Source organism: Acomys minous, assembly GCF_964271855.1.
Source record: "Acomys minous genome assembly, chromosome: 17".
In the NCBI taxonomy this organism is placed as follows: domain Eukaryota; kingdom Metazoa; phylum Chordata; class Mammalia; order Rodentia; family Muridae; genus Acomys; species Acomys minous.
Window position 1 is genome coordinate 33,491,993 of NC_140500.1, and position 12,988 is coordinate 33,504,980.

A 12,988-nucleotide genomic window follows, 5' to 3' on the forward strand; every position below is an offset into this window, starting at 1 on the left:
ACCAGCAATGAAGGAGTGTTCCTCTCTCTCCACATCCTCGACAGCATGTGATGTTACTTGAATTTTTTATTTTAGCCATTCTGATGGGTGTAAGATTTTACTCTTTGAGCCAAAAAAGCAAGGCAGTGTAAAAGGAGGCCTGAGATAGCTCAGCCCCCTAATGTGGTGTTTGAGGCCATGTCAGAGCCTCTTGGAGACTTTACTCCAGCAGAGCTATAAGATTAAAAAAACCCATGGACTTCCAAGTCACAAAGGTTTTTTTTTCCAGGTATATAAACTATTTATTAACTGCAAAGGCCTAGAGACTTATTTCTTCTTGGGCATACCCACAGGATAGCTCTGGTGGCCAGTGGTCTTGGTGTGTTGACCTTGGACACGAAGACTCCAAAAGTGACATAGACCCCTGTGAACTCTAATCTTCAGTTGCTCCAGGTCCTCACGCAGCTTGTTTTCTAGACCATTGGCCTGAACCTGGCTATACTTTCCATCCTTCACATCCTTCTGTCTGTTCAAGAACCAGTCTGGGATTGTGTGCTGTTGTGGATTTTGCCTGATGGTGATCACATGCTCCACCTCATCCTCTGGGAGTTCCCCAGCCCTCTTGGAGAGGTCAATGTCTGCTTTCCTTGATACCACATGAGCATATCTCCGTCCCATACCTTTAATGGCAGTGATGGCAAAGGCTATTTTCTGCTGCCCATCGCTGGTGTTGAGTACTCGCAAAATGTGCTAGAACTTCTCAGGGATCACTAGAGATATGGAGGTGGCACAAGCAGCGGCGTGTAGGCCTCCTGTGGAAGAGAGCAAGTCACAGAGTTTTTAACAAGTATAACTTGTATTCCCTCCTTGTCCCTTCTCTTCTACATCTGTCTTCCTCTTTCTCCCTCAGCTCACTGCAGTTACTGTTCTCTTTACCAGCATTTCTTAAAATGCACAATAGTGAAGAACAAAACAAATCAGGCTCATGCCATTTGAGGCTATATGAGTAGGAAGTGTTGTACAATAGACTATCAATTATCTTATACAAGTGGTTATATTTTTTCTGAACTATACAGTGGCCAGGGGAAATAGGGGCCGTGCCTGCTTCTTAAAGCAGCTTTTGAGGGCTTGTTAAGGGATGATACATAGCTTGAGGTGTCAACATGAAAAAATGCTACACACAAAAATGGTGTCAATGCGACGATGGAGTTGGATAAATGGAGTTGGAGTAATGGCCATTGCTGTGGAGGGAAGGTCAGCATTACCCAAGGAGTTGTAGGCAAAGGCATTCATGCTGCTTTGTATGTGTCACACATGGTCTTGTTAAGCTGCCATCCTTCTTTGAACCTCAGTGAAAAAAATAATCAATAGCCCTCCCATGTGGAATTTCAAGTTCTCTCTACATTTAGCTTAAGCTACTACATGTCTCATTCTTCAAGAAATGAAGACATTTTGGTTAACCGTTTGGTTGGAAGCTCCAGTACACATTGGGTGATGTTGTTTACTAGGTTAAGGTTTCAGCATGGAGGGACTTGGCTGACTTGACCTTCAACTTGACAGCTGTGAGGCAATGCTTACCTCACATTCATTACCAGCTAATCTTTTAAGCATGTTGCATGGCGGGGGGGGGGGGGGGCTCAGTCTGGTAGCTTTGCTTTCCAGCCTCTTTCCACGTTTTGATTTCCATCCCCACTTATATTTTCAGCCTGCTTTGGGATGTTCTTCTAAGTTTATGTTTCCTCTTGAAATTGTTCTTCTACCAGGTTGTGTACCTGGCTAAAGGACTAAAGCCCTCTGTTTCTCTGATCTTTATTCCACCCCTCCTGCTAGAAAGAGGCATCACAGGTGATTCATGCTTGGGTTTCTTTTTCTATTGTCACTTCATTTCACCCCACAGGCACTCCTTGAGTTACATGAATATTTGCCTTCCAATTGTTGCTGGGTTGTTGGTGATTATACTCAAGGTATTGAGTTTTAGTAATAGATATTAATGTGGGGTTTACAGCAGTAGAATAACTGAGACTACAATAGCAAGAATCACATCACCCATGATTTAGCTTTGCATGAGACAGTGATTTTGTTTGCTACCCTCTCATTATAATCTTAATATTATCTCATTGTATATTTTAAATGCCTGACTCACCTTCCACTTCTTCCTGCCTCTTTTCAGTTTATACTTCCTGACTTATCAAAATGTCCCTGATGCTTTCCCAGTAATTAAATCACATAACTTTGCACCCTTCAATCCTCACTGTTTTTTTTAATCTCCTTATCTGTGACATTATAGTCATCCCTTCTTTCTTTCTTACACTGTGATCTGTCCATAATTTTCCTATGATTTTTCTGGTTATAATTCACCATCCTTTATGGTTTTCCCTTTCTTTATCACTGATTTCACACTTAGATCCCACAATTCCGTGAGCTACACTTCCAACTATGTTTTTTGATTTTATACTTTAACCTGGCTGTCCCTTGATAAGACATTTTGATTTTATACTTTAACCTGGCTGTCCCTTGATAAGACATTTCTGTATGTGCCATGCTGGCTCCTTTTACATACACGTCATGATTATGTAATAAAGTAGGCACCTATAAGAGAACTCAGCTGGGATGTCCTGGCTTCTCTGCCTAGTTCTCTTTGTCAGTACATGAAGTCAACTAAGCAGACTATTCTAGGGCTCTGCAGCTCTCTATTTGTACTTAGTGAGGCTTCAATTTTAGGATGCTGAGCATACTAATTAAGAAGCTCCACGAACTGGAGATTTCTGCAACAATCCTTTCAAGACTGATCTGTGGTGATGCTACTGGAAATAATTGTTGGGTTGTCTAATGTAATTCAGACAGAATTAACTACTCAGGGCAGGTACACTGAGCTGAATACAGTGGAAAGGTGGTCAGGCATATTGGCCAGCCTTAGTGGAATATGTTGTCTATTTTCCACGGTTTCTGTTTCTTACACTAGGCTGAGTAGACATGGAAGATTTTTATCATGAAATGACAGTTGACTTCTTTCCTGCATATTCCCTAGAAAATGAAGGGAATAATTTTTCTAGGAATGTGACAAATGGTAGACTAGGCTTTGTGTTCATGGCTCCATGAGGCATAGGTGGCTTTGTCAAGTAATGGGTTTCTAGCCATGTAGTGCTTTAATTCCCCTCCAAAGAAAGCAGTGTTTCATTTCCCAGAAGGCCCTGTAGGTTTACCCTGTTTCTATATATGAAATAATCAATTGTCCAATGCATCGCTCCAGCTCTGCTTCAGGGATCAGTCTTTGGTCTTTGGAATTCTGTTAGAATACCTTATCTGAGTGGCCATGACTGTGGGAATGCAGAGGGAGGGAAAACCATGGATAATAAAGTAAATGATAAACTTAATGAGACTTGAGACTTCATTATGAAGAGCAGAGGAGGGAGAGGGAGGAACTGGCATGCAATAGTAGTTAACAGTCACTGAACCCTTATTTACATGCTTGGCATCGGTCCAAATTCCACTTGCATTAAGGAACTGAAAAGAGATGACAGCTGAAGTTCTAACCGGAACTGCCTGGTAATAGGTCAGTACTACTTACTGAAGAGGCTGCCACACACTGGGCAGGTCCACAAGCTGATGAGCATGGCACCTGTGACATGGTGGATATAGTAACCAAGGTACTAGAAAGCCCTTGTAACACAGAAAGGCTTCACTGAATGGGATAATGAGGTTTTGGATTCTGTTTTATAGCCTTGCTTTTGCATTTCATGTTTCACATGGGTCATCTTTATGGCAATTCATCTATGCATCTGTCAAATGTATATGACTGGATTGGAGAATCAGACATTTCTTAGCCACAGAGCACATACATGTCCCCTGAGCCGCCATCAACATAGTAAATGAGCAGGGTAAGTCATCAGATAGTTATATTTGGAGGTCACGTGGTGTGGCTGTGAAGAGTGGTCCATCTTCCCTCTGGAGAGAGAGAAACCTCTTTTGTTCTTGGAGCACAAACTGATATTTGCAAGGGAGGCAAGGAGAACAAGGTTATGGCTTCCCTAGACTGTAGATAAAGACAACAATGTCCAGATGGAGAAGTCTCTAAATCTCACTAACACAATGCACAATCTCCACCTTCCAATATGGATTTGCTACAGACTCATTTTTTTTTTAACCTGAGACATCCAGTTCTCAGGAAGCACCAACCCAAAGCATCAAGGTAAAAACAGCCATAGAGAATTCCATTTCAGTAGTACTAGCGCATGGCCGAGTCACCTGCTTGAATGCAGGTCTTTCAAAACTCTCCAAACTTATTACCTTCCTTGTTGCTACAACTTGCAGTAATGTTCAAAATTCTCAAGGGTCTTGGAAGTGGCAGATCCAGAGACCAAGATGTTCTGGAATATTCTGTGGTTAGCACACTCTTCTGTGTGAAGATACAGAGTAAATAGAGATTAAGAGCACTGAGCGGACACTTAGAAACTCCAAGAGTTTGAAAGGCTTGAGCCAAGGCTAGAACTCTTTCGGGGCCTTTCTATCATAGTGGTGTGAGGACTGAATTTTGATAACCCTTAATAGATTCACTCCTCCCCCACTAACTTGATTTGAATCTATGCTCCTCCTTAATTGAATGTACTTCTCACTCCTTTAACTTAATTTAATTAAAAACTGAGCCCCAGAATTTCATAAGCCCAAAGGTAACCCACAAGGAGTTGGTACATGCATCTCTTAATACAAGATTTATTTATTGATGGGAAGACTAAGAAGAGTGAGTGCCTTGGGCAAACTGGGCAGCCAGGGAGCAGAGCCTCGACACAACCTTCATGTTCCTCCTAGTCTTCACACCAGTTTCCCTCCTAGGAAGAGAACCTTAGGCTTGTGGAAGGAAACAAAGCAGATCATCAGGAATCCAAATCTTCACAGAAATGGATATTTGAGATGCTGCAGGTTCAATTTGCCAGGTAATTTATTTCCTACATATGGCTTTCCTTACGGCACAATGAAATACATTTCATTTAAAATTGCCTCCCATCTTCAATCAGCATTAGGTTCATAACACGCATTCAACAGATACAAACACTTCAAATGACTACAGACTCGAGTCCAGAGTCATGTATTCTTCTGCTGCTACCGGCATCGAAGTATAATCTGTCGGAAATGGCTGTGGAATTCTCTTATTCCCTCACTCAAATAGGAATATAAAGTTACCTGCCAACATGCACACAGGTGAGCGTGTTGGAGGCTTGAACCACTTCACTTTCTTTGTATTCAGAATGGTTTTCTCTATGGACCTTGCTGTAGTTCAGCATCTGCCCTGGTATGGTCATGTTGTCCAGTGTGTTGATTGGCCTATGTAGCAACTCAGATCAGCCTGTGGAGGTGACTCTCTGTACTTGGTGCAGCAAGAGGGGGCGCTGAAGCCAGTTTTGCATGAGAAAGCGGTCTCTACAGCTGTCCTTATAATGAAGAACAACCTGAAATGGATCTCAGGGTTGCCAACATTGGCTTTACCACCTGGAAGCCATCCCTCTCATGGTAGAGAAGGATCAAGAAGGGAACCAAAGGAAATTTCAAGTCAGCTACAAACTTCACATTGCCTCAGGATGTTAGACAAAGCAGAAAATGGAAAGTGAACCTCTTACCTCCAGGTCTAGGCTGGTGTCAGCTTGTATGATTAATAAGGGGGTAAATGAGCTGGTAAAGCTGCTTGATTGCCAGAGCAGTTGAGTAATGTAGAATCTGCAGAAGTTGAAACACGTTACCTTAAGCTTTGTAGGTTCTATACCAAGCTGGTTAATGTTCCACAGGGCAATAAAACATTAACACCCCCAATATCTGGGAATGTATTTTCTACTGGATGTAAATCTCCATGTCAACCTGTAATTTTCCAGTGACTGGATGCAGTCAAATAGCAAGTAGCTACATCTCATGCAAGGTTGTGCTTCTAGAGACATCAGTGTAGTCCTGTGTAGCGGAATGTTTTGGCAAGAGTGAACCACAGAGGAGAAGGATCCCATGAAATGATGTTGAAGCATGACATTGTTGCTGTTTCATTGCACACATACAGTGACTTAACTGCTTACCAAAATGTTCCTTACAATGTGTCCCCATCAGTAGATGACAAATCAGTTGAATTCTCAGTGAACTTTTAGATCAAAATCACAGTGGATTCTGTCATCACTCCTAGGGCTTTCTGCCCCTGTGAGAGGCCCAAGATCTGGATTCCCTAGGCTCCTTCCAGTCTGATTTCTGCTCGTGTGGTCCCACCTCAACTCTTTCTCTCCTGCCTGTTGTTCTTACAGCACCCTACCTGTGTTGCAGTTCTCTCTGGTGTGAGTCACCATAGTCATTATGAGAGAACAGCTTAGCAGTGACAATGGTGTCACACCCTGGGGCAGGTCCAGAAGTAAAGTTCACGAGAGAGGAAAGAGTGGCGAAGAGGGTGGTAGATTGTGTGTGTGTGTGTGTGTGTGTGTGTGTGTGTGTGTGTGTGTGTGTGTATGTTCTTGTCTCCAATATAATCTGAAGGGGCAAATGATCATGAAAAATAAATAAATAAATAAATAAATAAATAAATAGAATAGAATAGAATAGCTTGAAAGAGCTTCTGCTCCTTCCTTCTTTCTTGCCTCCCTCACTCCCTCTTTTTCTCTCCATCCCCACATCTTTCCTATCTCTGTCCCGTGGAGCAAGTGAATCATGGAACCAGGGGAACTTGCCTGTAACAAGAATGAGGTCGAGACATGTCCAAACCCAGAAAATTTCATCTGGAGATGAGCAGGAGCAAGAACTACTCCTTCCTTGTTCTGGGTCTGCATGCACCAATGCATGTAGCCCTGCGACCCCCACCTCTGCCACCCCTGAGGAAGTCACGTAGCCTGGTGGACACATTTCACAACATGTTCAGCTAGCACCTAAAATTTCTCTCCATCCAAATGAAGTATTCCCAGTACATCAATCACAGCCAATGATGTACATTCACTACTCACTTCCCCAAGGTTTATATAGCCCTTATTTCCTGGAATAAGGAACCATTTTACTGAAAATCATCTCAGAGAAGGCTTTCCCCAACTCACTGCTGAATGGAGATCCTGTTAGCCCACCTGCCCAACTAAACTTCATTTCTTCAATCCCAGCATCTGTACACAATGAGACCTGGACACTGTGAGGCAGCTCTGATGAACTCATGGTCCACGCAGTTGATGTCCCTGTCCCACACACCCCAGAGCAGTCACTACTGATGACCTCCTATAAATGTCTGTCATGCTACTACAGTAAGGTGACATTGTCATTTTGTGAGTTGATTAGCTCAGGGAACTGTCACTGGTGAGCCTAATGGATTTTGTTCTAGCCAAGTGGCATTTGCTTTAAATTATCCTGTGCATGACAAACAGCTCATTTTACTAACACTCAAGTTTCAAAGTAGCAGCCACTTAAAATGGTGACAATGGGAAATGAATGAGTTCAGTAATGTTATGTTTTCCCACCTTGCCAGTTTGAGAAGATTTCAAAGTATAAATAATGTTTAAAATGCAAACAGGTCTAGGTATGTGCCAGGTGGTTTAAGATGAAAAACAGAAAAGCCAGTGGACGTTGCTAATTCAGATAACATCTAAATGTGACTAATAGGGAAGGAAAAAAGAAGGGTCTATAAAAACAGGATGGACAGTCTGAACCTTCCCAAAGCTGGTGTCCTCTAAAGGAGGTGGGTTGACAGGTAGGTACTAATCCTGAGTTCAAGATCTCCAGTGAGATGTGCTTGACATGCTGTTTCTCTAAGAGGAGCTCTGTGAAGTCTCACTAAGTGTATTTATTCATCAAAAGAGTAGTCCACACTTAAATGATATTGTAGAATGCATGCTGCAACATACTGTCATAAGACAAAGTGGTCAAGTCTATGGGTACCAGGTTTTCACAAGAATTAGAATCACTTACTGAGAATGGTTTGCAATAGTCATATTTTTAATTTTGAATAAGTTGAGTTTATTAATACAGAGCAAAACAAAGAAACATAATAAATATCAACTGACACACACATAAGATAGGTAAGCAGAACTTCATCAAATCACATGTTCAAAATGCTCAATAGCAATTGACTGGGGATGCCCCATCAAATGAGTCATCTGTAATTTATTTTTTAATATATTTTATTAATTTATTCATATTACATCTAAATTGTTAGCCCATGCCTTGTATTGTAGCCCATCCTCCCTCCTTCCCATTTTCCCCTTACTCCCCTCCCCTATGACTGTGACTGAGGAGGACCTCCTTCCTCTGTATATCCTCATAGGGTATCAAGTCTCCTCTTGGTAGCCTGCTATCCTTCCTCTGAGTGCCACCAGGCCTCATCTATAATTTATGACAGAGAGCTTTCTAGATCAAACAGTGTGGCCTCAGTTGAGGCTTTCAAATAAAAGAACAAATAACAGGAGAAATGTTACATCATCAAATCAACCACTTACAAACACCAAGCAGAAACCATTTATGGAAGCTGAGGCATTCAGCTGCATTTCGCAAAGGAGCTGTCCCTGCATGACCGAACTTACAGCGTCTCCTCGCACTGCATGCGTTTTATATCATGGGATAGGTATTAGAAACATCTGTTGGTAATAGTTTACCCTTTAGCTAATTTTAAAGACAGGATGCTTTATCATTGGGCTGGTTTGCTGTTTTCTCCACTCCTTGTTGCAGAGTTAGAGAAGCTGCCCATACACAGACAAGGAGTCTTAGGGGACACTTTGAGATAAGAGCACCCGGACCTGTAATGCAGGGGACCAAGCCTATTTTAATAGTCAGCTAGCTTCTAGATGTGCTCAAACTGTACATGATCATTTACCAATATGCTGTATATTGCATAGTGTTAAGAATGTTGATTGCAGAATCCCAAACTCAGATATTCTGAATCATAGGCCTGAAACACCATATCACTGAGTAATGAATGGCAAGTAAGTCTCCCACAGATGGCTGCCAGAACTCATGTTTAAAAGCCACTTTCCTTCCTCTCTGAGAAGGATACAGGCATCACTGTATATCATGGTGCAGCTCCTGAAACTCGGAAAAGCAGGACTGTTCTGGAGAGTCTCCGATCCTGTTCCACCTCCTCTGCTGCCACCACGCTACACGAACTTCCTCTTCACTCCCTTGGAAACAACAACATCTTTTTCTATGATCAGAAGAATTTGACGAAACCAGGAACAAGACAAACAAGTGAACTGCCACTGAGGTAATTCTGAAAGCTCTTGTTAAATTTAAAAGACTTAATGACTGTCCGGAGTCTCCAGGATCTCATAGAAGTGGGGGATATAGGCACAGGAAGAGGGAAAAGAACTCAAAAGTTCATATCCGGTACATCATTCAGTTCTTCAGCATGTGAAGAGAGACCGCGAGCTAACAGCATTCCTCTGTTGCCATTAAGACCGTCTGATGCCAGATAGCGGTCTACAAGCCAGCCCTGTTCTGACGCTCCCAGGCATAGAAGAGACTTCACAGGTTCAAAAACAAGCCAACCCTTCTTTCAAATGCCAGCCCTGAGATCCCCTCCCCCACACATATTTCTGCTCATCTCAGTGCAGAGGTTTCCCTCAGGCCTGACAGTTTCCTAGAATGATCCCTAACAGCCAAGAAAGAGCTACGCTTAGGGTTACATTTTTATCTCAAAGGCTTTAATTCAGCAAAAGCCATGCACCAGAGATGTAAAAGGCAGGAAATGGGAAAACAGACCTGAGGTCTCCCACCCACTCTGACACCCCACTCTCCCAGCACACTCACATGGTTCACACCCAGGAACATTTCCACACCTTCGGGGTTGAAATGTTGATTGTGGTTTTGTGATAGATGGGGTGATGTCATAAATCATGTCTGTATGATTGATCTCAACATCTAATCTCACTCTTGTCTCCAGAGACTCTATGACATGGATGAGGTCTCTGATGTCAGTTGGGTTGGGCTTTTTGGTGACTAGCTCACATCATGTGCCCTGGAAGTTATTTTGGCTTCCTGTAGCGAGCTATCACATTTAAGCAGACTCTAAGAAGGCTCTGTAGAAGCTATAAAGGACTCTTCTACTGCTCAGAAAGTCCTGAGAATTTCCTTAGCTCGGTGTCAGGTATGGAAGAATGAAGCCTGAATGCCTATGTTTTATTACACCACATCTTTCACTTTTGTCTTGAATAAATGTCGTTGTCATGAAAGGCCATTTGTCTTTTTGACTAATCTGCAGCTTTCTGCAAGAAGACGTTTACTATCTGGTGCTGGACTGCCATATGTAAAGATATTAGGAGTGATTATGCGAGCCGTTTGCATTTCTTGTATATAAAAAACCTGAACACAGATTGGTTTATAGATTATTTTGCAGCTGTCTGAAGGCTGTTAGGGGGTATAAAGAAGAAGAGATTTATATTGGATGGTTCCTCGCCCTGTAACAAATATCAGGTTGAGTAAAAATATAACACCCAAATGATTGCTTGTAGTTTATGATATACTTTTGTAAGCATAGAAGATAAACCATTAACACTTACTGAACACAAAACAGAATTTCAGATTCTGTGTGCTAGGTTTCTAAGCACGCTAAGGGTTGTATAGGTGCCGTCACAATCCCCATTTTGTAAATGAAGAAACACAGACAAGTACAAGGTTACAGAATGACTTCTCAAATTCACAAAATAACACCATAACTTGAACTCTGATTGACCCTGTGGCCCCGAACTATACACAAAAACTTTACTCTTCAGCCTGAAAACAGAGGAGGGAAGCCTGAACTAATAGCCCAAAGTGGGACTGAGTCCTTGTGACTTCGTCGTGCCTATTGGATCTTGAGCAAACACTTTCCTGAACTTCTGATCTCCCTTTCCGTCTTGTCGGACAGAGTACACATTAGGTTCCTGTTGCCTGACATTTCTGCTGTGTAATTCAGGATCCAATGCTCAGGTTGTTTAGCTGCTACCCTGGCTTTGGAGTACGAAGGGTGGGTTCTCCACTTCCTAGTCATAATCCCTAACCCCAACTCACTTACCACCTGCACATTGATTTTCTCTGCTTTTCTCTCAATATTGATAAAGATCACGTCACGGAGAGGCCCAGGGGGTGTAGATGTAAATGGCCATCTTCATAGTTCTGGGAAAGGTCTTCAGCACTCGTAGGCTTAACATTAGTTCTGGTTGTTTATTTGTTTTCTCTTATGGTTGAAATTCAGAGTATTTAGATGTTTGCTTTTCCCTCCTCCTCTCAAAAAGCATTGAACTTTTCCACAACAACCTGAGGTTTTGATTTTTGGCTGTCATTTGCCAAAGGAGAAATGATCTCTATCGTGCGGATTAACCATTCTCAAACATACATTTGGTTGTGTCCAGTGATAATTGCTATGTTAGGATATTACCGAGATGAGACGATCAAGAGGCTTGCTAAATCTCCATGGCACGGATGGTGCTTTACCTATCTTAGAACCATCATTAAAGCTTCTGCTTCCCAAGGCTCTGAAGAGGCACCCGCCATCTCCTAATCTGAGGAACACTGTCCTGAAATGTCTATAATATCTGTTCGAACTTGAAATAGCCTGTAACTCTTGTCATGTTACTACACAGCAAAAAACAAACAAACAAACAAACAAAAACAACAACAACAAACCTAATCAGAGGGCAGTGGTGGCTGCCTACTCCCATGTCCCCTTGTCCTTCAATGCCCTTGACTCAGTAGTTGCCCTTGTGTGGCCCCATTAGCCATTGTGAGCTTCTCATTTCCATAACTCTTTATGGCTCACATGTTTCTGTTTCAACTTTTTTTTTTTTTTAGCTGCTTCAGGAACACACCAGGCTAGCTGTATACACGGTTTCTGAACAAACAAAGCATATATATAATCAGAGTTACAGAATTTTCCACGTGTGTGGAATTGACCTTACTATGATCATGAACTTGAACATCAGCCAAGTTCACTGTTTCAGATGTGGAATAAACGACATCATGAAATTTATTTGCCATCTAAGAGTGATTTGTCATGGTGTAACTTTTAAAAATGATCCTAGCTTTTCAAAAATTCTCTCAAATCATCATGAGAATCAGAATAATGATAAAGTGAGAGGAAAAGTAATCTGCTTGCTATTATTTGTTAATGAGTTATCAATCTCTTCTTCATCTTTAGGGACTCCAATAAATTATTGCAGTTGTTTTGGGGGAAGACTATGAGGGAAATTGCATAGAGATGGGGGATGAAATGGGAAGTGCTGGCCTAATCACAGCTGACTGAGGTAAATAACATTTAGATACTTGTAGTTATGTGTAATATTTTTCATTACTTAAAGAATGCTGTTAACAGGGAGCAGGTTCGATTCTAAATCAGAATTTCTGAAGTTTGGATAGTATGCTGCATTTTGAAAAGGCTTCATTCAGAGGTTACTTAACTATTTTAAAACTTTATTTATCTTCTTTTTATGTGGATGGCTGCTTTGCATATATACATGGAACTGGAGGTGGGGATACATGGGTCCTGGGAACTGGACCTGCGTCCTTTGCAAGAGCCTGCAAATCTGAGCCGTCTCTCCAGCCCTGCTTAAGTGTTTTATGACTTAGAGTAACAATAGTGTAGTGTAGTGTTTGCCAAGCTCCCTTTATATGACTTTTTTTTTTTAAAAGAGAGACTTCATCTGTTATGTAGATAGAAAAAATGGAGCAACCTTAGGAAACCACACAGCTGGGTGGGAAATTCTTAAGACTTTGTATCAAATAGGACTTAGTTCAAAGCCTGGTTCTCATATTTGCTAAGGTCACAAAGATAAGAAATTCTTGAAGTGCTCCGAGCCTTGTTTTTTCTTTGGGAAAAAAAAAGGAATAATAAACAAGAGAAAAAAGACAAAAGAAAATAATTGCTCCTAAATCTTTCAGTGTAGTGTCTAGCAAAGAACACACTGTATTAAGATGAGATTTTGTTGTTGTTGATGTTGTTGTTGTTGGTCTCAGAAAATGATTCCTAAGATCCAAATACTTCTATTTCTGTAGTTTAAAATATATTTTATAAATAGTTTTGCAGTTTTCTTTTCATAAAACAGCA

The 12,988-nt window shown here is 41.5% G+C and overlaps 2 protein-coding genes across 3 annotated transcripts in view; one reads left to right on the forward strand and one right to left on the reverse strand.

The window, feature by feature from the left end:
* The window catches only part of LOC311588257 (uncharacterized protein), a 286,185-nt gene that overhangs the window by 157,936 nt on the left and 115,261 nt on the right, over positions 1-12,988 (forward strand). The window contains exon 8 of one of the 2 annotated variants that reach the window (XM_084765782.1): positions 4,810-4,839. The exons of the other annotated variant lie outside the window; for it this stretch is intronic. The gene's annotated coding sequence lies outside the window, so the exon portion shown is untranslated. Of the gene's footprint in view, positions 1-4,809; positions 4,840-12,988 lie in introns of those variants that run through there. 2 annotated transcript variants of the gene reach the window in all.
* On the reverse strand, positions 307-5,276 carry LOC311588003 (small ribosomal subunit protein uS13-like; the record flags this gene model as incomplete). Its single annotated transcript, XM_084765384.1, has 2 exons — positions 307-703; positions 5,158-5,276. 2 exons carry the CDS (start codon positions 5,274-5,276, stop codon positions 307-309), a joined length of 516 nt encoding a protein of 171 aa, XP_084621510.1.